The sequence below is a fragment of the Nesoenas mayeri genome, assembly GCF_963082525.1.
Source record: "Nesoenas mayeri genome assembly, chromosome: 11".
Classification (NCBI taxonomy): domain Eukaryota; kingdom Metazoa; phylum Chordata; class Aves; order Columbiformes; family Columbidae; genus Nesoenas; species Nesoenas mayeri.
Genome location: NC_137563.1, coordinates 6,831,840 through 6,855,292, shown reverse-complemented (window position 1 = coordinate 6,855,292; position 23,453 = coordinate 6,831,840). Strand labels below are relative to the sequence as shown.

The following is a 23,453-nucleotide window of genomic DNA, read 5'->3' as shown; positions in this document are numbered from 1 at the left end:
ATATATGTATTCACTGAGTCACATAGAATATGAAAAAACTATATTATGTAAATCATCATATTATCTATAATTCTCCAACTGACAATTGTTTTTATAGAGACACAGTGCATTCGTTCTCTTTTTTAAAAACGTATTATGTGTCTTCATTGGCTTGGTAGCATATTAGAATGAAGGCGTATGGATAAAAAACGCAGAGGATTAAACAAACCTCTTGAGTCACATTATGTTTGGGTGAATTAAACAGGATCCTTCCCCAAACCAGCATAAATAAATCCTCCCTATGGAAAAGTGTCAGCGATTTAAGGGTTAACACAGATTCCAAAATAAGTTTAAAAAAAAAAAAAAGATCTTATCAGAGGACTACACAGACAAGAATTTGGAATTCAACCCCCTTTAAAAATGACAGCACGTTTGGCAAGTGCGAGCAAACGTCTTGAACTTTCCTGGGTTTGAGGGATCTGAGCAGAGCTATTCACAGACGGCCACAGAGCTGCGATCTGCGAATCAGCCTGGGCTGGAGGGACCTGGGTACCTCTGATAGCATCGCTTGCCACCTGGAAGGTTTCCAGCAGCTTACAAGGTATTTATCGTGGACTCACGGCCAGTGACAAGAGCATGACTGGTGAAACAATTCCAGCACCGCTGCCCTCCTTGCCATCACAGAGGGTTTGAACAGCACCCAGACTGGTTAACCAACCCTCCAGCCCATTCTGCGGGCTCCTCTTATCCCTGGGACCCTGTTTGCAACCACAAATGCAGTTAGCATCTTGCTTTCTCTACGCCTCATGCCCAAGCCTCTCTGTTTGCCGAGCTCTCCGATGAACCTCTGCAGATGCCTTTCTTGGAAGTTCGTGCTGTCACCAAAAGGGCTGGTACCCAGCCACAGGCGCTCCCTGCGTTCTCCATCACCCCCCGCAGGATTTCACAAGTGATCCCACTAAAAGATGCTGTTCTCAAGAATCCTGGCTGGGTCTGACTTTGAGGAAAAGACAAAAGTTTCCTGTGTTGCCGTTGTTGTTTTGCAGTTGCGTTTCTTCATTCTCACTCTTCTTGTTTTTATTAAAAAGGACCCTTGTATTATTAATATAGTTCACCCCTCCACAGTCACTATAAAACAGACTCCATATTTTCACACCACTCATGATCTTCAAGGTTATAGATAAATTTTGTCCTATGTGATTGATTTTGGGGCACCGAGTCCCGCCCCAGATTGTCTAGGGTGAGAGTAGAGGCAAAAAACTCACTAGTGCTGAGACCACCTTCGTGGTTCTTGATGTATCTTTTATAGTTTTTCCTCAAGCACTGCCAGGTGGTTGTATATAAGATGAATGCAAAAGACTTCAGGGCTATAGCAATACTAACATACAGGTATCTATAGACCACGTTGTCATACAGTGCGCAGGCTCCTTGCTCGCCGCAGAACGTGCTCCAGAACAGACACGTGGAGTCAATTCCAGCCCCAAAGATCAGTGGAGGTGGGATAAAACCTGTCAAAATAAGAGAGACAAATCATGCTTTTATGATCCTTACAATAAAGAGAGAAGACGTGATTGCAGTGAAAGGAAAGAGAGGATATTTTATCAAGGTTAATGGTCCCATCTGCAGCCTGCGATTCTAATTTTTTAAGTTCTAAATCAATCTAAATAAAGTCTGTGGATGAGTTTTTAGCTTGGACTCAATGTCTATGGAAGAGATCTCTGATATCAATATGCAGGAAGGATTTTACTCCAGTTTAAGCAGCTTTTATTAAGCTTCTCGTTTGCCCAATGAGACTGAGGGGAGGGGTAAATGAAAGCGAAGAAGGACAGCCTTGCAGCTAGCTCTCTGTTTAGATATTGGTAATTCTGCACCCTGGGGTGTTCACCCAAAGGGTGTCATAGGGCTCCAGTTCAGACCCTGACATCAGCAGGGGCACTGAAATTGAGTTTTGGACCTTTCTCTGACACAGAATGTTTTCGCCACGTCTAAGGAAAAGAAACAATGGCCTCTAATAGATGAAAAAGATTAAATCTGAAAAGAATAGAAAATTTCAGAGCATCATTAAATGGAATATCCCAGAAGGATTCTCCCACAGCCACTGCAGCTAACTACTGATGAGCATTTCTCAATCACAGTTTGCGGCAGAGCTGCAATCTTAAAGCAAGGCAATCACTCCAGTCTCATTTGACTAATAAAGGAAATGTTTTTCTTCTCTATTCTCCCCAGCCTACAGGGATATTGTAGAGCCCCCCGTTTCACATTACCCGATGGTGGTTAGAACATCCACGTTCCAGCTTTGCACTCCCCAGCCAGTACACATGCACCGAGTGTGCAGCACTCAGAAGAAAATGTGGATATTCTACACAATGTAAACCATTTCTCTTCCTTCTGCTGTGTTTACAGGGGGAGGCTGGAAGCAGATAAACCACAGAAAAAAACCCCAGTGGATAAAATCACTGCTGTGGGTTAAGATAGCAAGCAAAGGAGAACATCGTATTTACTGAAATCCAACAGCAGGTAGGCACGACATATCCTCAACAGTATCACTCCATCTGTAGGTGCTGTAATGCCTGAGACTCTATAAATACATGCGTAGATAGACACAAGGGCTGCAGTTTCTAGACAGCAAAGTGTTTAATCTTGGATCCAGTTTCATCATTAACCTGGATTTCCAGGCTTAAAAAAGACACCTTCCTTCAGCTTGTCATGAACGAAATAGAGACATTCATGACATGTATCCTAAGACTACAAATAAATCGGTTGTCTTCACTGTTCCCTGTGGTAACTGAGATCTCTTTATTTTATTTTGTTGATGACTAGAGCTCTGCAGATTTTGTTTGATCTTCCTTATATGTTAATAAACGCAGGAGTTAAGAAAGGCTATATGGGCTTTTGGTAGTCATTTTAACCAGTCATTAATAGCACAAACATAATAAATAAAAACAGATTATACAAAAGCAAGACAATCTGTTGGAAACACTAGTTTCAGTCATCGCATCTAAAATTCTGGATATATTCTGGAAAAAACATCAGCGCCAGATCTCTGTCTGTCATTTCAATGACTGGAAATTTCAGACTGGGGTGGTTCTGCTTCTAAGTTAAAAGATGCCTTGTTGTTGTTGTTGTTTTGTTTTGGTTGGTGGGTTTTTTTTGTTAAATCCTGTGGACAACCACACACTCAATCTGGAATTCGAGACATCAGCTGGGCTCCTACCAGAAACAAGCAAAAATACCATGCTGCAGCTTGTGCGCCCAGTGCTGCACTGGTGCTGGATGCCACCTAAGGGTGACATCCAGATGTGACCGAGAAGGCAGGAGCTGCACCATTTCTGGACTAAGAGAAAACTACATTTGGATCATAATTTTGAGGTGTGAGCCCCTACTTGTGAACATGCTGAGATGTCAATAACAAAGCTTTGGAGATGCGCAGGCTGAACTTCAGAGAGATCCGTCATCCCCATCTGCTGGCTTCAGCTGGCTTTCCAGCTTGAAAGATAATTTGGCCTGGAAATTGCTCTGAAGGAAGAAGGACCTGTTACAGCAAACTCCAAAGCTACACCTATTTGAACGCAGACATGGATATGGAAACCTTAAAGAAAAATACATGAAAAATATTTAGCAACGAGTGAGGGTTTCAGGTCATTTTTACCAGAGGACAAGAGACTCAAGGGAACAACTCTGTGCCTAGACTCTCTGAGCCAAGGGAGCTGAGGGGTTGCACTGCAGATTGTAAAGTCTTTCTGAGAGAAAACACTGTGTTTTTGTCATGGTGGAAGACAAGAGGCAAACAACATCGACTGGCAGGAAAAACAAAAGGAAGAGCTCTAGTAAGCGGAGGCTTTGCACGACGAACGTCACCCAGAAAGGATGTGTCTGGGGTCTTACACATCTAAAACTCTTTGCCATTCCAGACATTGCCATTTGAAGCCTTCGGCCCCAGCAGCGTCGCTTTACAGACTTCTCTGAGAAATGCAGTAACACTTTTATAGGAAGACAATGTTATGCTGCCCTCTCACAGCAGGATTCTTATGGAATGAGATAATATATCCAGGAGGATACTGGGAGAATTCAGTTGCGTTTCTTGTTATTACAGTGAATATTAAAGAGATTCAATCATGTTTTACGTCTTACTGCAAAGTGTTGCAAAAATTTCTGCTATATATATATTTCATTGCAGAAACTGTAGGGCTGTATAAGAAAGCTGCTTCTGTCTTACTGAAATCTATTAGCTACGATTGCACCTCTGGGTCTCATACCTCCTGTATTTAATACTCTCCTTTGGTTCCAGAAGCAGCTATTATCACTCTCTTCTTAAGTCAAAGCTTAAAGGTGAACTGAAAAGCTTTTAAAATAAATCACTAAAGCTATTCTCAAACCTCAAATTGTTAAGGGCAAGATTTGGATACCCTTGCTCATATAGAAAAGTGCCTTTCTCTTCATTTGTGTGGGTTCAGGCTACATTGCTGATATGCTTCAGGCTGTATTGTCTTATTTCATGGGAATTCCTTTGTGACAGAGCAACATATAAAGATTTGAGTTTAAGTTCTTACTACTCTTTACTGGAAGAAAAAAAAAAATCTATTAAATTAAGCATACATGTCTGAGCCTGGTTTTAAGAGGAATTTGAGATGCTGCTATCTCAGGAGGTTTCTCTCTGTTGAAGAGAAAAGAGAAAAAATCTCCCCTGGAGGTACTTTCTCCTTTGGAAACGCCAGCTCGCGGCCATCCCCTGGCACACTTGCCGGCTGACACTCCGCATTTGGCCAGCGAGAGCTGAAGAGAGACCAAAACCTGCAAGCAGCACCCGCAGCTAAAGAAAATGCTGTCTTTGCAAGGCTTGGACCAGAGCTGGCCCGAGTCAACCCAGAAGATTCCCTTGGAGTTACCTGAGCCCTGGAGAAGATCGCTCGATGGAGCTTTCTGTATGACTGCAGCTACTTCACCAAAACCAATGAAAATCTAACTGGCTTTATCACAAACTGCTCTGGGACCACTGTGTTCCTTCCAGCTAAGTAAATAAATGAGGACAGTTATTCAAAGCAATGTACAGGACCATGGGAGTTTTGGTCCCCTATTTCCTAGTGCCTTTCTGCACCCTAGGAGATGGTGTTTTACACTCTAGCTCGTTCCTTTGAGACTGGGGGGCCTCATACCTGTGCCCTGCTGAAAAAAAAGGTAAAATCCACCTGCACAACATGCAGGAATCACATGCATGAGATAGATCTACACAATGATGGATCAGAGAGGATTTTGCCCAGAATCACTGAGATTAATGAGTTGAAATATAGGAGCTTTAAAATAAGAGACATTTCTTTAAAAGGGGAATAAAACCACTCCATCCACAAACAAGAAGCAGGATAACAACAGCCCAGTCTGCTCCTTTTGATTCATACATAAGAAGCAGACACCAGTCCCAAGGAACAGTCATGTGTATTTTAATGGGATATGGACCCACTGGAGGATACAAGGGCTCAGCCTCATTTCACCATTTCCCTTTCAAGAGACCCGAAGGGACAAACACACCATGTAACACAAGTCCTGTCCCTCAAAGGAGGATGAAAACACCTCTACTTCAGCAATATGCAACACAGCAGGAATTCTGCAAGCTGCTGACATGTTAATAACAGCTACAGAAGTGTAACCGGTTGCATGGGACCATGGCAGAAACGGTCATTTCTCCTGCAACGCCACATTTTCTTCCATTAGCACAATTCAAATGGCAGGAAAAGCGCCTTTAGGAGCCTCGATGTCAGGTCTTTCAGAGAGAGGCCTCGGACTCTGTTGTGTCAGACCCCACTCATGACAACGACAGCACTACATGGAGTGGAAATCAACTTCTGCACATTAAAAATAGAGCCTTCCATGAGGGAGGAAAGGATGGGAGAGAAGTACGTGAAATTTTTGTACCTACCTAGCAAACGGAGAAGCAGGAAAAGCACCCCCAAAGCGTAAGACTTGAGTTCGGGGCTCACGGTTCTGTAGGAAGGAAGGAGGGAGAGAAAATGAAATCGATTCTTGTTGTTCTGCTTTGATTAACACAGCCCATGGCCATTCCGCGCGGGCAGGCAGGATGGCACCCCCACCTCTTCAAAAAGTCATTAATGGGCTTTTTCTTCTCCCTTTGCCTGAACTGCCTACAGCCCCAAAAGTAATTGCATCAGTGACAGGTTCGGGAATTTAGCTAAGTCATTAATAACAACAGCTAATCTTGTCATGAGATGAAGAAAAATTAAATTCCCAGCCCAGTAAATCATCATTTACAAGCTCCCCATCATGCTTTCAAGCCTCCAGATGTTGCGAATTGGTGGGAGAGAAAACTTTTTGTTCTAAGACTTCCCAGGCTACCGGGAACAAGAGAGTGGAGGAGGAGGATGGACCAAAAGGTTCAGGCAATCAGTTAAATCATGCACCCCAGGAGGATGTGCTCAAGAAGACTAGTTTTCATGGGCATGAGTTTAATATATGAATTTTTTTTATGCTGAGAAGACAACGGTTGTGCTGCCTTTTGCTGTGAACACAACCCACTCTGTTGCATTAGTGTTATCCTTCAAAGGTGCTTTAAAGTATGTTTCATGACTTTCTAATTCAGTTAGCTCAAGGATGCTACTGGCTAAAGCCATCCTCTTGGGGTAGGCTCAGCAAAGCCTTTGAAATTTCAGAAGTCATTAATTTGGTCTTAAGTCTTATAATAGCATTTTACTTCTCACAGAATGCAAAGGCCGAGAAAGCAGAACAGTGATCCCCATATGAGCAGATTCATCACACAAGGGAACTTTAAAGGCTTCAGCTGGCTCTTCTATTAGTTCCTTAGAGAGGTCTGTAGTGAGCATTCATGGTGGCAGTGGTGTCTTCTGCACAAACGCATTGGGGGGAATCAGACAAAAGTGATAAAACAGCCAGAAAAAGCAATAGGTTTTAATTTAAGAGAAAACCCTTCTGACCACCTGCCCTCATCTCACACATTACACTGGCCGTGTAGCTTCGTACCATGATTCCTGCATGGAGCCTGTGACCTCTGGCTGAATTTGAGCAGGGTTTTCAAGCTGATACCCAGGCTTGACAAAAGACTTAATGCCATGAAGTATCTACGCGTGAAAAAAATGTTTTAGTGGTTAATGGCTTGGGTCAAATAGGATTCTACAGCTGGGTGGGAAATGAAGGAAACAGAAAGAGTATTTATTATCATGTGAAATAGTCACAGTGGGTTTTTAATCAGTGGTGTTGTCCATCGGTCCACATTTTTGTATATAAGACCAAAGTCAGTCCCCATACCGTAGGGTGGAGAAAAAGTTGCCACCTGGAGACATCTCCTTTTCTCGCCATCTACAGCAGTGAACAAATGATTTGCCCAGACAAGACATCTAATTTGTAGAGACTGAAGTTCATTTTTAAATTAATCATTGGAATTGCCCACGTCACATGTCGCTGCCACAGACACCAGGGACACACTTATATGCCAAAACTTTCTTTTAGCAATGCAAGATGGCAGTGGCAAGAGAGCAGTAGCTATCAGTACTTCGGAGGGGAGCTTAGTTACTAATTTGGATGTGTGAATTGTTTATTTCCTACAGCCGTGAGCTGAATATTTTCAATATTCCCTTTGCTTTTCTTATTCCCTTGTACTCTTTCTTTCTGGCTAGTGGCCGGCTTATTTCATTTGAATTTTACACCAAGACATCTCCATTCGGGATCCTACAGGTGCTGGCAGCTCCCTTGAACAAAGAACTCTTCAAACTTCAAATTACTTTTGCCACAATATTTATCATGAGAAATTTGATTTCCCTTTAGCTACTGTAGATGCAAAGAGAGAAATGAAGTAGTAGGTGGAATATCTCATTTTGTATCCTGCAGGGAGACATGCCCTCACAGAGCTGTTCTGTCCAAGATCCACTCAGGCGCGTGTTTCTAATACAGACCTTATTGATTGAATTTTATTGGAATTTTCCAGGCAGCAGAATGGATCTGCTATTTATGTCTTTGGTTATTATTCTCAGTAAGCGACAGCCTGGACAGATAAGTAATTCTGGATAAACGTGGGCTCAGATATATACGTGTATTTTAAGGTGAAATGTTCCATGTGTCTGGAAGTAACACAAGGTCAGTTATTTGAATAAGCTACTTCTGTCCACCTATTCACATTGGCTCAACTGAGAGATGTCCTTTCAGACTTTCAAGTTCCTTCTGTTCCTGGACTTGGTCCAGAGTGAGGGAAGTTAAACTTTAGCCAGGGGAGTACTGACCAAAGACAGCCTTTGCTGAAGCCTTTCATTTTACCATGGTGTCTAAGACCTCCAGGCCATCTCTAAAGGCATCTTATTCAGCCATGAAATGCTGAGAATGTGGGGCTGCAGTTCTGCCCCTTTCCTGATGCAGCTGTAACGTCCTTAACTTGGTAAGCCTTGATAAGAACAAGCTGGCCACCTTTCTCTGCAGCATCCCTGCAGGGATCTTCTTGGCTTGCAAGCCCAGTCTCTCCTCACTGCCATTTTACAAAGTCGTACTTGTGCAATTCCCGTATTCTCTCTAGCAGGCCAGTACTGTAGGCACTGAACTGCGTGGGGCCATGCCATGGATGAAACAGGTGCTACCAAGCATAATAGTGGCTTAGTGAGAAAATGATTTAATTAGCACGTGAAACAACGGAGCTGAAATTCAGGCAGGACTGTTTGGGCTTTTACATCACCAACTCCTGCCTGCACATAAAGGCAGTAAGGTACAAGAAAGCCTGTGCCTGTAACTCCTCATTTGCTGAGAAGGTTCAAAATCTTTTGAAAATATAGGCAGCTCTTTCAAGGTGTTTCCACCAGGGAGTGCTTAGGAGGATTTTTTTATGCACTGAACCTTCACTTAAGCCAAAGTCATTGATATGGGCACACACAGCCAAAAAGCCAGCAGCCAGCAGCTGTGCAGGACCCTCAGCTCCCTCAGTGTCCCCCCAGCCCTCCTCCCATCCCGAAAGCAGCCCCCGGCGAGCCCTTTGCATCCATGGTCCTACCTGATGAGTATGATGACTGACGGCGTCTGCGCCATGGCCCCGATCATGCTGCAGACGCACATGACGCAGAGGAATGTCAAGAAGGCCTCTTCGCAGCCGGGACTGGGGCATTTGCCGGGAACGACGGTGGCATTTTCGATGGGGACCGAGGTGAGGCATGAACAGCCACTGAGGTTCTGTGGAGGAGCAAAAGGGTTTCAGGGGAAGTGAGAGCCACGCTTCCCACCACGGGCCCTCTGTAACCAAGGCTTGCCAACAGCAATTCGGAATCCTCTAATGGTCAATTAAGTAACTCCTAAGTGCTTATTTGACGGGGGCTTTGGAAAGGATTTCAGAAGCACGTCAGCTCTGATGCATGCTACCAGCAAGGGAAAGCCATCCCTTGGCTTGTTTCTTTTCTTCTGCTCCTTTCAAGTCTCTCCCATAAATGTCACTGCAACAAAATTATTACCAAGTTAAACCCCTTCGGAGGAGAATAAAGAAACGATCTGCGTCCCTGTGACAAGGAAGATCCCCAAATTACGACTCTAATTACTTTCTTATTTACCTCCATTCTCTTGGCTGTTCCAATTAAACTGAAGTACATTAAAAGCTGGTAAATCTGCAGCCCTGTTGTTGGCTGTGGATTCAGTCCTTGCTTCTGTCCCCCTGAATCCCAGGAAGAAGCCACCCAAAATGGGTGCTGAGGCTCACTGAGAGCTGAACTAGCACAGCTTGGCGGCACAGACACTGCTGGACTCAAGTGCACTACAGGGCTAATAAATGACGTCTGGTTCAGAGGGATTTGTGTCAAGCTAAAAGCTGAAGTCAGGCAAGATAAACTTTATCAATATGTGATCAGAAGGAGGGTGAAGTGACTGCATTTTTCTTTGCTCTCTCCAGCAAGCGCGGGATGTGAAAAGCAGCTTTGTTTGCCAGTCACAGATTTAGTTTTTTTTTTTTTCCTCTTATTTTCCAATTTGCCCCTTTCTGAGTGGGGGATGTCAGTGCAATTAAAGCACACAAGAAATCCCCTAACGAATAGAGAACGAAACAATCATAAATGATTCATGGCTCGTCTCCATCAGCCCGCTGGGTTTGCAGGTCACATGTTTGTAGGAGGAGTAACACCATAAAATAAAACATATTGAAAACCAGCTAAATCTCCTCTCCTTCGCCTCTACCAGGTTGAAGCAGAAATCCCTTTGCTTTTCTGCTGGGGTCCCCTTAGGAACAAATAAAAACACACTTTCTGGTTCACTGCCTCCAAATATAAGGATCCGTGGGGATGCTACTCCAGCCTTTCTGACACCAATCTTCTCCGTCTGCATAGGAGTCAAACGATTTTCTTCCAAATAAGTGCACAGAGGGCAAGCGAGACTGCAGCGCAGAACTCCAAGAGAGCTTTAACAGACATGCAGGTGCCTTTCTGGCTGGCGAGCAATAATTAACAAATTCCTGTGCTGTGGGTTAGTAGCTAACACCTGAAGGCTTCGAGATGGTGACAATTAGCATCGGTGCAGTGGGGTTTGCACAGAGACAACAGGAATTTGCAGTTCTGGCTCTTAATGCAGTGCATTGCTAGCAACCAGCCTGGAGACAGCCCTGTAGATTAAAACCCATCTAAGTTCAAGGGGAGCACATACCTGCACTGAAATATCCTGGGACAAAACTGCCATCACAGCAAACACACAGAACTGGCGGCTTATTTTCCATGGGCTCTCATCAATGGAAAGAAAGTACTTGTTTATGGCAAAGTGGTGCAGATTCTCCTCCCATTGGTGTGACTTTTAACAAAGCATGAAGTAGGTCCCCACCTCCATTGCCTGAAACTCTGCCCCTCAATCTGCCTTTTTTGACCACTTTGCACCATGGTTCTGGCCCAAAGCACCGTGCATAGTTTGTACCAACTTCGTCCGCTTGCTAAGTGCTGCATCTCATCGTACCTGGGAGATCTTTAACTCACAGACATCAAACAAGGGAACATCAAAGATGGAGTTTTACCTTCGTCCTGCGGAGAGGCAACTTTTTGCTATGTGTGCCAAATTGCTATTAAATTCCCTTGTCTGCAACCCCACTGCATTCAACCACACATTATCACAGTCTTCTGCTGCCCAGCAGCTTGCAAACCCAGATTTTCTGTGCACATGTGAAGCTGCACAGATGCAGAGTTTGCACCTTTAACATCATCATGAGTTTGGGGTCATTACCTATGCAAATTACCCGTGTTTTTAATTACTAGGGTTTTTTTTTTTTAAAACCCTGGCTCTGACAGGGAAGGAACAAGCTGGTATTTAAGTGCAAATCTGTGAGATGCCAACATGGTAATGCCAGACTGGAATTCATGTGTCTCCAGACAAAAGAGGACACTGAGAGAAACACTGGCATCAAACAAACAAGATGCACAGCCAAAAGATTTTGTATGCAAGGGCCACCCCCAAGAAAGGGCTTGAAAGATAAATTCCTGAGGGTGCCAGATCTCTGCCTATCAGCACCAATATTCTTACAGCTTTTTGGACAGGAGCCCCTCTGCAACCGGCTCACTAAGAAAGAAGAAATTAAAAAGAAAAAACTAACTGAACTACACGTTGCTTTTAGAAATTGTTCACAGAGGAAAAGAAGAAAGAAGCAGTCAGAAACATCCAACGCAGTAAAGTTAAATAAAGCATTCAGAGAATTTTACGTCCCAGTAAAAGGCAACCCTTGGCTCATCACGAGCATATAACATTCACAAGACCCTCTAGATAGGTTGTTACCTAGATTACGGGTTTAAAACCTGGTTCGGCAATTTGGCTTTGCCTCAGGGCCACTACATGGCCAAACCAGCCCATAATTATCGACAATGCCCTTTCCAGAGGTTGGTATTGCTTCACAAATTTGTGTTCAAAACATACTGCAAAAAACCCCACAAAACAAAATGATGAAAAGAACCCCAAGATGATGATGAAAAGGCAAAATAAGAAAGAACAAGTAGGAGAGAGGGTGGGGGACAGCGAAGTTTTTGCTCAGAGGTTTGCTCTTGCAGAGCACGAGGTCAGGCAGCTGCAGACTGAAGGGGCAGAGCTGAATTTTCATTACCGTGCTCCTTCCAGAGCAGCCAGAGCTTCGCCCTGAACCACACAGCGAGGAGGTCACTCCTGCACTCCAGCCATGGACCACACCAGCTGCACTCTTGCTAAGGGCTTGGTGAGCTGGTGAGACGTCATTCCACATGCCCCGTACAAGCTGGCTTCTTGTTAAAATGATCATATTGCTGCCCCCAGGTGTTGCCTTGTCTCTTGTTAGCAGCAAAAGAAGGAAGAGGGAAGACCTCTTGTAACACCTTTGTATGTGCCATACACTCATGAAGTCCCTGGTGGGGTTGCTGAAAGCACCTTGAAACTGTGGTATTTCAAAGGGATGCCTGTGTCTCATGGTCTGGAGTGGGAATTGAGAAGAGGTTTAAGCAGGACGAGCTCCCGGGTCACCCGGGCTGTGAGGCTGCAGTTGCCAACAGCAAGCCTGCACCTCCGCTCACCGGCACTCACGGGCGGCTTGACTCTTTGGGGCAGGAATGAAGGTTTGATGTCTCCTCAAAAGGGAAGGGTGAGGCCGTGGAGGGATAATCGCAAGGGGTGAGTTGTCCCTGCAGCCATGAACGGTCACTGTGACCAGGCTGACCTCCCACAAGCTCCACACAGCCAGTGTGGCAGTGGTCACCATGCCTGGCACAGCCCCGGGCAGGGAGTAAGGACGCAATTACCCCAACAGTACCCACCACAGAAGTGGCAAACACTCATTTTCAGTGTAACCCAGAAGATGTTAGCATTTCAGCAGCAAAAAGCAGAAAAGCAAGCTTTTAAGATACTGTTAAAAATCCCTCACATCGTTGTACACAGAGATGGTTTGGTCTTTAAGAATTTTCTAAAGGAAATAAACTCTTATATATGGAGAACTGAAAAATGCAGAATTTCTTTGGATGGAGTCTCTGCTTCCTTGACAACTTGTGCTTGTCACTGCCTCAGAGCAAAGGAGGGAAAGAGAGAGAAGCAACGGGAATGGAAGGAGAGCTTAAAAAAGTGTGAATAAACCCAGGATCTGGTCATATGGGTCTAAGAAGCAGATTCAGGAAAGGAGCGAGAGGATAAAAACAGAAGGACTGGGCAAGGCAAACATGGGCAGGTGAAGGAGTGAGGAGATAAGGGGCTGCAGAAGAAAAGAGAAACTGGTCACACAGCCTGGGATGACAAGCTCTCACCGGGGATCTGGGTTCTGCCAGTGGACAACCTTGCTCTTCTCATGTTCCTTGCTTCATAGAATCTTATAATCATTTTGGTTGGAAGAGACCCTCAAGATCATCGAGTCCAACCATAACCTAACTCCAGCACTAAACCATGTCCTTAAGAACCACATCTCTACGTCTTTTAAACACCTCCAGAGATGGTGACGCCACCACTTCCCTGGGCAGCCTGTTCTACTGGTCTGACAGCCATTTCTGTGAAGAATTTTTTCCTAATATCCAATCTAAACCTCCCCTGGTGCAACTAAAGGCCATTTTCTCTTGTCCTATCACTTGCTACTCGGGAGAAGAGACCATCACCCTCCGTGCTGCAATCCCCTTTCAGGCAGTTGTAGAGAGTAATAAAGTCTCTCCTGAGCCTTCCACGCTGACGAGAAAGCCCAGAGGAGGAGAAGGAAGATGGGAAATCCCGCTCCACGGCTCACCCTGGCAGACTGCCGCCTGAGCCAGCGGGCATTTATGCGACGGAGTGAAAAACAACAGCGGCTCAGTCCCATCTGGGGCTGTAAATGAGCTACTCGACCAGATACGCACTAGTGTCACTCACTCGTGCTCACAGAATCGTTCCTACAGGTGAGAGGTCCCCAGGCAAGGCCACTCACCGTGCTGCTGCAGCCAGCAAAGCAGGCGGATAAGTACGTGACCCCGTCTGCCCCACAGACCGGAGTGAAGGAATCAGTTTGGCATTCACAGTTGTTATTGCAGGGGGAATATGGGTCCAGAGATGAGGTTGGAGTTGAGCTGTAAGAGAAACAGAAAGAGAAGTTAATGGGCAGTATGGTGAGATCAGCCAGCTTTTCCAATCACTGCCACATGAAGATGGCTTTGAAGGGGGTTTGTTGAGGCAAACAAATTACAAAAAGCAGTGGGCAGGCAGTCTGGGTCCCAGCTTTAAGAAATCCAGGCTACAGCCTCTCCCTGGGGACAGAAATGCCATGGCCACTTTTCCACTGTGACAGGGAACATAATGCGAGGCTTGGGCTGCCTTGTCGCCCCAGTGAATACTCCCAAGGCAATCCAAAGAGATGCTGCAGAGATTATTCTGCGTTTTCCTAGAACAGTAACCATGCAGAGCTGAAAGCCAGAAGTTGTCATTTCTAAAGAGATGCCACTGCATACTGAGAAGCACCAGAAAAGAAAATACAGAACAACCCTCTCCAAGTCCCATGAATGCTACAGGGCACCGTGTGCCTCATTTCTCCCATTAAAATGGGCCTGGAGCCACACATTCTCTCTCCTCACCGCATCTGAATTTCGAGGCATCTAAAACCTGGTTCTACAAACTCAATAAACAGACAAAGCAGTGCATGTTCCTTGCTGCCAGGAGTAACCAGACGGTATGGTGGATGGACCCAAAGCTATGTAGGTGCCCACGGGTGCAGAACCACATCTGGCACCTCTCGATTCAGTTTGTCTGATTTTAGTAAAACTCCATTGTCAGCTGTGGTTACTCAACTTTCAGAGTGACGAGTGGCATGAAAACACCCCAAACTAAGAGCCTTCTATATGCTTGTTCTATATGACTGTCTAAGGGCCAGTGCTGTCTGAATGCTGCCTGTCAAGGACAATAATATGGCACTTATGTTTATAAGGTTGTGTGAGATCCCAAAACTCTCTGGGGACTCACTTGTTTCCATAGGGAACAGTAACCCCTGCCACAGGTCCTGTGTCACATCCCAGGAACAGGAAAGACACGTAGCAAGCTGTGGACACCAGGTTCACCAGCATGGCCATCCTGATGGCTCCCAGAGCAGACAGGCTGAGCTTCTTCACCAAGAGGCCACCCAGGAATATGCCCAGACATGCGCATGGGATTGCTGTCATCCCTGTAAGAGGAAAAGTAAGTTAGAGGAACCAGGATATTCTTCCAGTTCTTGTTCATGTTGGAGGGAGATGCCAAAATTACTGAGATTGGCCCACGCTAATCTAAGCAGCAGCATCTCTAATCTGCAACAGTTGGCAGACAGAGTTTTCTGAGGTATCCAAAGGCTTTGGATGAGCCCTGCTTGGTGTACTTCACAGCAGTCTGATCTCAGAGATGAGGCAATAGTTGCATTTGCAAATATGAAGTCTCCCTTAAAGAATGTTCTTAAACTGTGAGATGCAAGACTGACTGCAGGGGGTTGTTTCTTTTGGAAAAACAGAAGATATCAATGAGTCCAATGAAAAAAACAACTGTCAGAAGAGCAGCTTGCAAGCTCCTTATTTTGATATTAAGACCCACCCATTTCACGATGTCCCAGTTTTTGACAGATCACTGCCAGCTGCCCACCTGGCGAGATGTTGTTGGAGATCATCTAAGATCAACTGGCAGATATCTTAATTGGGTGCTGCTGAGAGAACGTCTGTCATAAGCAAATCACTGGGTCTGCTTGGGAACGAGCAGCAGGAGAAAACAAATGGAGAACCTGCCCTTAGATCCTGGAACTTTGGTGGCCCCCATGATTACTCACCCAGGAGCTGGTTGGCAGATGAGGTGGTGAGGTTGAACTGCTGCTCCAGGTACTTTCCTAGGAAGGCGGCGAAGCCGGCCACCACCGCGATCTCCATGCAGGCCGCCAGGATGATACAGGTGAAGACGGGATTGGAGAGCAAGTGCCTAGTTACTTTGGGGATCACTAGAAGAGAGAAAAAAGGGAAAAGTGTTTTTGCGTAGGCTCTGCTGAAGATGCCCTGCTTCCCTCCTGCAGGACAAACTCACTCCAAAACAGGAGTAATCTTCTGTTCTGCACAGACAAGCTGGTTGAATTGTGGCAACACCAGAACAAGTGCAAAAAGAAATCACCCATCGTTACATTTACATCTTATGAATGATTTTGAAATTTTGAAGGATGAGTGTTTTCCAGTATTGCTTTTCTTTCTCCCATAAGGAAGTCAATCAAAGTTCAGCATTTTCATTCTCCTGCTCCTTTCCCTACCTGCTCCCCATGAACAACTCTGAGCCACACAATGGGTGTCACAAGTACCAGCACTGCATAAATTCTTGCAAACTTTCAGACACAAGCCACCCCAGCACATACTTGGACTTTCCTTCTCCTGCCACCCAGGCTTGCTTCAGTTTCTTGTTCCCAAGTAACACTGACTCACTTGCTGAGGACACTTTGCAGAACATCTGGGTGCAAGTTGAAATTCTCCTGCTTAGACTTGGGCCATGGCCACCCAAAAGCAGAAGGGACCTCACACCTGGGACACGTTAGCCAGCATGTTCCCACAACCCAGAACTTCACTAGCCAAGCAGCACCGTGGTGGGTGGAAAGGTGGAAGAGGACATGCTGAGCTACTCAGTGTGTAAGATGCACACACACTTGCTTTAGTTTCATGATCCCACGGCTTCTCCCTTCTCAATCATTAGTATCCAGAGTCCTCTTCTCCAAGGCCGTCTCTATTTCCGATAAGCAAACACGACTTACCTTACAAAGGGAAATCTAGCTAATGAATCAGATAGCACATTTTCTACTTCAGCGAACATTTTAATTATTGCCGAGATAACACAGCTTGAAGAAGAGAGCATCCCAGTACAGAAGAGAGCCTTGCTTTGTCTCAATACCCGATGACTAATTTCTCCTTGAATTAAATGTGAAAATCATTAAGTTCGAAAATTACCTCACTGAAGTGTAGACAAGCCTCAATGGACCCCCTATTTGCATTCTGAAAATCCATCCCCCACATCCCCTATGGTGTACCAGGGTCTGGCAGGAGATAACAGATTTCTCTGGTGTCAGCTTCAGTTTTCCCTGAGGGCTTTTTTTGGTGCAAAATCTAATTGTACTGGCCTCAGCAAGTGAATGCACAGCTCTTTGTCAAGGCTCTGCTTGGGTACCCTTGGCTCTTTCTTTAGGGGGGAGAAAAAAACCTGTTATAATTAGGTTTGATCTAACCTTTTTGGAAGGGGCCACTCCGCAGTTAAAGGTCTCTTCATATCACAAATGTTTTTCCATGCTGGATAAAATTCTTGCTTCCTGAGGATCTGCTTAACATAATGAAGGTGCAGGAGGCATAGTATATTTTAGTGGAACAGGGGAAAAAAATAAAAAAGAGAGAAAAAATACTGGGAGGGAGAAACGGGGGTGGGGGGATTCAGACACCGATAGATCTCAGAAGCCACCTGCTGCCTTCTTCAGTTCTTTGGTGGCCACCTACAGAATTTCCCCTTCTTGCCAGGAAAAGGAGGGAAAATGCAAAGGTGGACTTGGCAGCGTTGAGCTTGAAAAGCCATACTTAAGGTTTTAATGCCTGTTGTGCCTCTGGAGTTCAGTTTTTTCAAGTTTAATGGATTCCTTGAGATACAGCTTTGTGCCAACTGAAATGCAAAGACACAAAGTTCTTGCTCTAACTTTATCCACCAAATAATAACAATGACAGCCTGTCTTTTGCAGAAGGGAATTAAAGATCATGGACATTTATTTCTGATGTTGGCAAGGCCGGTACCCAACCATCATGCATTACCAACGTCAAAATCCATCCTTCGTACTTGGGGATGGACAGCAAAGATTTTGCAGAGTTATTGCACCATCTCACACAAGAGATGAGCCCCTTGTGACTGCCTGGCAGTGCTGGGTTACGAGTCCCATCACTCCATCATTCCTTCTCCTCCCACTGTGTCTGGGTGCAAATTTTCTGGGATAGATCCTGTCCTACACTGCATGTTTAACCACCATCTACTGCAAAAGGGCTCTGTACCGGTTGGAAGGTAGAACACAAAACCCAGTGCAAAGAGCATAGAGGCAACACAGGCAACGCCTGGCAGCCTCCATCATCTCCTCAGCCAGGGCCAGCTCATTCTCATTCACTTTCTAAGGAAAATGACAGGAGGCTCCCCATAGAAAAGAACATACTTTCATCTTGCTACTGCCACCCATTAAGATGAATCATTTGACACCTGCTTCTGCCTTATCCGTCTCAGTTCTTAGGGTGAAATACCTTTGGGAACAAGATTAAAAGTCAGCAGTGAAGTTTAAAAATCTCTCAGTAGACTAGAGCGATGTGCTTTCTGTTGTCTGGCATATGGTGCTGGGTATGAAGAGGGAATGGAGAATGTCTGATGAGGGACAGCGAAACCCTGGGGAACACAACAGTGAAGCATGGTGCTTCTTCACTGGAGCCAATCCCAGTAGAAGTCATGATAAACATCACCCTGTACCTTGCTGGCTGGCCTAAATGTTAGCTGAGCTCTTTGTAGCAGCTCTCTGGAGCTATAAAGCTGAAGTCCATTTGCCAAATGGGAAAAGGGAAAAGTCTTTGGATTCAATAGAAAGTCTCAAAATTCTCCTTGGAGAACCCATGAGCTGTATCAGACATGGCACAGTAAGACTCATCCTCCCATGCTCAGAAGGACCAGCTCATTTAACATCCTTATCCTGACTCACCCAATATGCTACAGAAACGATGACAGAAAAGCAGTTCACATTGCCATGGCAAGGTACACTGAGAAGAACAAGAAACCTCAGCCTCTTTTCACTGCTGAAGTACTTAAAATCCAACTCATCAGACGATCTATGAGCAGCACTGGTCATAGGATCATTCACAGGTTGGAAAGGACCCAGTGAGGATGTCCCCAAGTTCTCCAACACCCCTGCCAATCCCTTGACTTCTCACCTTTAAACACCCCAAGCAACACCTGCGCCAAGGCATCAAGCATCCTCTGCATCTCCTCCTGTGGGCCAGCTGTAGGTGACACTCCACAGGCTTGACAAGCAAACATAGTTATGTACACCAAGTAGCTTTGATTTGTCACTAAACATCGGGGAGTAGCGGGGATAATTGGCAACCTCATTACATGGGTTTAACTACTCTCCAGAAACGACAAACTATAATCATCACGTTGGTGCTTGAAATGAATTGTTTGGAACATTACAATCACCAAGGCCCGATTTTCCAGTTGGAGCACCCTACAGAGACATGTTTTCAATTTGCAGTAAAGATGAGGAACACAGAAAGCAAAGTAATAAATTAGAGGGAGGTTTACAGCCCAGTCCACTTAGGACAGTGTGGTGAGGAAAAGGTAAAATATAGCACTGAGCCAAAATACTATTTTCTAATAGCAATGTAGGCAGAAAGCCTCAGATCTGAATAGAAACCAAAAGGCAAAATCTCCACCTGGCTTGAAGAATAAGGGATGAAGAAAATAGTGCATGTAGCAAGAAGAAAACACCTCCTAGAAAGAGGCAGCTCCTCTAAAAGAGAAGATGGAGTAAGGCAGGAGGTGCTGAAGACATCTCAGGTGAGTTTAATATGCCAAAGTCCATGCGGTCTTGGCAAAATTAGTATCACAAAGGATATGAAGTAAAAGGATGACATCTCTATATGTCAAAGAGGATTCTTGACAGATACAAGCTTGAAGCAACAGCAACATTCTAATGGATGGAAAGCAGGTCCTAGTCTATCATTCTGCCCACAGCAACTGCCATTGCTCAACTTCAGAAGGGGACATAAACCTCCCCCTCCCACATCATGGAGGTTGTAGCAAGGCACAGTATCTTTTCAGAGACAGATGCACTCTGCCTGACCTCAGTTTCTGCCCTGAACTGTGCAGGCTGAAGGCCTTTCTAAATAAATCAGTGCTTCTGATAACAAGGATGCTGGCTTTGAAACAGCCAAGAAAAACCTGGCAATAAAGTCCACACCCTCATTAAATCCATGCCGAAGGGAACTTGCAGACCAACAGGACCTGATGTGGGGCCTTTTATGATCACCCACCATCTCCTTACCTAAGACCAGGATTTCTCAGCAAGCCTCGTAGATGCTGGTTGGAAGCCAAGACCCAAATCCAAAAAGGCATTAAGATCTTCATACCTGTCTGGATCTGGGAAAGACTCACCACTCCGGACATTTAGAAGAAGGCTCCATATGCACCTTCATTAAGGTTGTCACTATCACTTGTTAGAGCCATGAGTTTAAAACTACTCGTGTTGGCCATTAATCCCGCTCAATCCTATGAAAGCCCATTGAGGACAACAGGTTCTCCATGGCCCAGGACACCCTTTCACAGCTGGACACTTCTAGCGCAGCGCCACGCGTCTCTTCCCAGAGAGCACTTTTGGGGAGAGAAATCCAGGATTCTGAGCAGCTCCCTCTCTAAGTATTCAGCAGATTGGTATACAGAGCATGGAGGAACCAAACAGAAGACAAGACAGCTGTCAGATGTACATCCCAGCTCTCCTACGCTCTTGGAAATGAAGCTGGACACAAACCAAAATGTTTCCAAACCTAGGGAATTTGCAGTTTTGAAATTCATTTAATTCCACAGTGAGGTTTCTTTTTATTCTTTATGAATGTGCTTCTCTCTCCAAACATGAAGGATTCCATATCAATTTCAATCCTTTTAGGTTTTTAATCTCTCTCGCTAGACAGACAGGCAGAATGTAATGAATTTCTGGTTTAAATCACTGAAAACTAAAATGACTTTAAAGCAGAATATTTCACGGGAGGTAAAGACAAAGCCAAGGAAGCATTTTGAAACCAAACTTCATCAGAACTGACCACTCAATTCTGTAGAAGTGACATTTCTGTATGAAAAAAAAAGAAAAAATATTTTAACAAAATATTTCCAAGCACGTCCTGCAGCAGGTGATGAGTTAGTGGCAGCGTGTTAACACACCAAGTGAGAGGGCAGGTGCTTGACAGACATGAGCAGAGGTGACCTGACACAGCCGAGCATCATCTCTGGCCCCAAACATCAGAGAGGTCCCCAAGGCAGACCAGAGGTAGGAAAGCAAAGCCGTGTCCCCAGGACAGCCAGGATTGTCACAGCCCACGCCTGAAGTGCTTTCACAGACCGTACAGAGAGCGCAGGGCTGGAACAAACCCTGCCAGGCTGCCAGCCGAGAGCCAAGAGCAATGGCAGCATCTACCCATCCATCCTCTTCCTGCTATTAATCCTTCACTTCCCTATGCTCCCAAATGGATTTGCATTGATTAACTGAAATACTAATCAAGTAAAGCGGTGCAGCGTTTGTATGCCGGTTTAGCAATGGTAAGCACCTCCCAGGGCCGCTCCTGAGCTGCCACAGCAGCCGCCCGCAGCCTCTGCTGCCTTTGATCGCCTCTTCATCTCGCGCCGTTCAAAGGCACGGCTTTCGTTTCAAGTTCGAAGCTCCTCTTAAGGATGCTTCTTTTCCCAGCATGAAAATACCCCACATAAAAAGATGCCGTGGCTTCCCCGAAAGCTGGGCCCTCCTTCCTGTTTAGACCTTGGTAGAGATGTAAAAGACATTCCAAACCTTTGAGCAGGTTCTTTTACATTAGTCTTAGCTTTTCTGTGCACTTAAGGCCAGAGAAAGCCAAAGAATCTCAACCAGCCCTGCATCTCACTGTCTTTCAGGCAAATCTCATAGTGTCTCGAGCATCTTCCCACGTGCCAGCCACGCCACACGGGCCACTGACAGCCGTGACCCAGCTGGGAGCACGTCCGTCTCCAACTCACACCACCCCGCTTTCCTCTCCCACCATGCCCACTCACCCGTGGCAGTCACTGCAAGGCTTCGAGTAAAACAAAATAATAAAATAAATAAAAATAAAATAATAAAAAATATCAAATCAAATCCCTTCAACGGCCAAAAAGGAGCTTCTGTTCAGCCTCTAAGGATGCACTGTTGACACACAGTGTGTTCGCACAATCAGTCCAGAAAAACAACTCTCTCCTCCTCATACTGTGCACAGAGATGGACAATCCCACACCTCTGCACAGAGATGGGCTTGTGCCTGGCACATACCTGCCCAGGGCCGAGATGCAGAGACAATATTTGCTAAAAAGGAGTCAGAGTTATGGCCACAAAAACCTTGATAAGCATTTCCGCCCACAACGCCATGTACAGATACATCTTCTGGTGCTCCGCTTCACAAATACAGGCAAACCCAAAGACAGAAGACATGGCTATGCACGCACATATATAACTTTTAACCTCTGTGTATAATGATCTAGTTCTTTTTATCCTAGGAAAAAGGCTAAACAGTCTAACTTCCCCCAAAGGAAACTGTACACAATCAACACAGATTACAATCAACACAGATTAAGGATACACGGTCCTGGTGCATAGGAGTGCATATATATTTTTCAGCTGGTGGCAAAATAATGTACATACACAGCTCACTGGGAATGAGTGCACGTGTTTGCCTTTCCTGGCTGTGCATGTCTGAAGATCTCCAGGTGGGTACTTCAGCAAACAGGACTCTTGACCACGTTCCAACTGTGACAATACTGGCAAGGGACTTCAAAGGAGACGTCAACTATCAATATCGTGTTGTCTGTGACAGCCTCAAAGGCAAAACTGAGAAGGTCATTCCCTGTCTCATTTGATGTGATGTAAATTGTATTTCAAAGTCCATCTACAAAGAGACTTCTGGAATACTGATGGGTCCGAAATGGGGTTACCTGCAATGAAAAGACTAATTGTGGAAGACCGTGGTGCCTCCTGATGCAATCGATACTTTGAAGCACATGGACGTGGCAGTTTAATTTCTCTACTTCAACGAGCAATAGATGCTCTAGCAACCTCCCCATAGCCTCTCTGTGGGCAAGAAACTCAGCTTGTTCAGCATCATCCTCAGGCAAATCTGCTGCCCCTCTGTGCAGCAGGGACAAGCTGCATTCTTTAATTCCTCTATGCAAAAACCTGCAAAAATTTCCAGTGCCCATTCCAAAAATTCAGTGGCCAGAAACAGTTGCTCTGGTAAGTCCACAACAAAAGCCACAGAATTATCCAGATGGATGTACCAAGGATGAAGAAATTAATTTTACTGACAAATTTTCAAACAATGCATCCATTTACCTTTCTTTTGAATTTTCTCATCAAGCCAAAACCTCACATCTTTGACCTTTCCTTAATGAACAACCGCATCAACTATTCAAGGCATTTTTATATTTAAGAAAACACTTTTCTCCCCAGAGTCTTTTTCCTTCTTACCTGCACCTCATTCAACTCCCAATTAAGGCGACAGTACAGGGAGTAAGTGATTTTTGTCCTCATTTTTCTAAATACATTAGACAGAAAAGTACCCAGCGACACAGAGTGAGATGCAACCACCAGTGCTACAGAACCACCCTCTCTTATGAAGAACTTGAAGAATAAGAAGAATTTTCTAGTGCAGGCTATATAAAGGGTATATCTCCCCCAAAAATGTAGATCTTTTGCCGACATTAATTAGAGCCACTGCAGGACACGATTTGGGTTTTCTAGTCTAATTTGCTACAAGCCATGCTCTGCCCTGCCACTTTGCTGCTAT

General features: G+C 45.0%; 1 protein-coding gene across 1 annotated transcript in view; it reads right to left on the bottom strand.

Annotated features, from left to right (window-relative positions):
• Nucleotides 1-1,107: 1,107 nt before the first annotated feature.
• The window catches only part of SLCO3A1 (solute carrier organic anion transporter family member 3A1), a gene marked incomplete at both ends in the record, with an annotated part of 132,917 nt that continues 110,571 nt past the window's right edge, over nt 1,108-23,453 (bottom strand). The window contains 6 exons of the mRNA XM_080350966.1: nt 1,108-1,487; nt 5,891-5,955; nt 8,975-9,150; nt 13,835-13,973; nt 14,860-15,058; nt 15,686-15,850. Coding sequence (XP_080207092.1) covers nt 1,108-1,487; nt 5,891-5,955; nt 8,975-9,150; nt 13,835-13,973; nt 14,860-15,058; nt 15,686-15,850 — 1,124 coding nt within the window. The remainder of the gene's footprint in view (nt 1,488-5,890; nt 5,956-8,974; nt 9,151-13,834; nt 13,974-14,859; nt 15,059-15,685; nt 15,851-23,453) is intronic.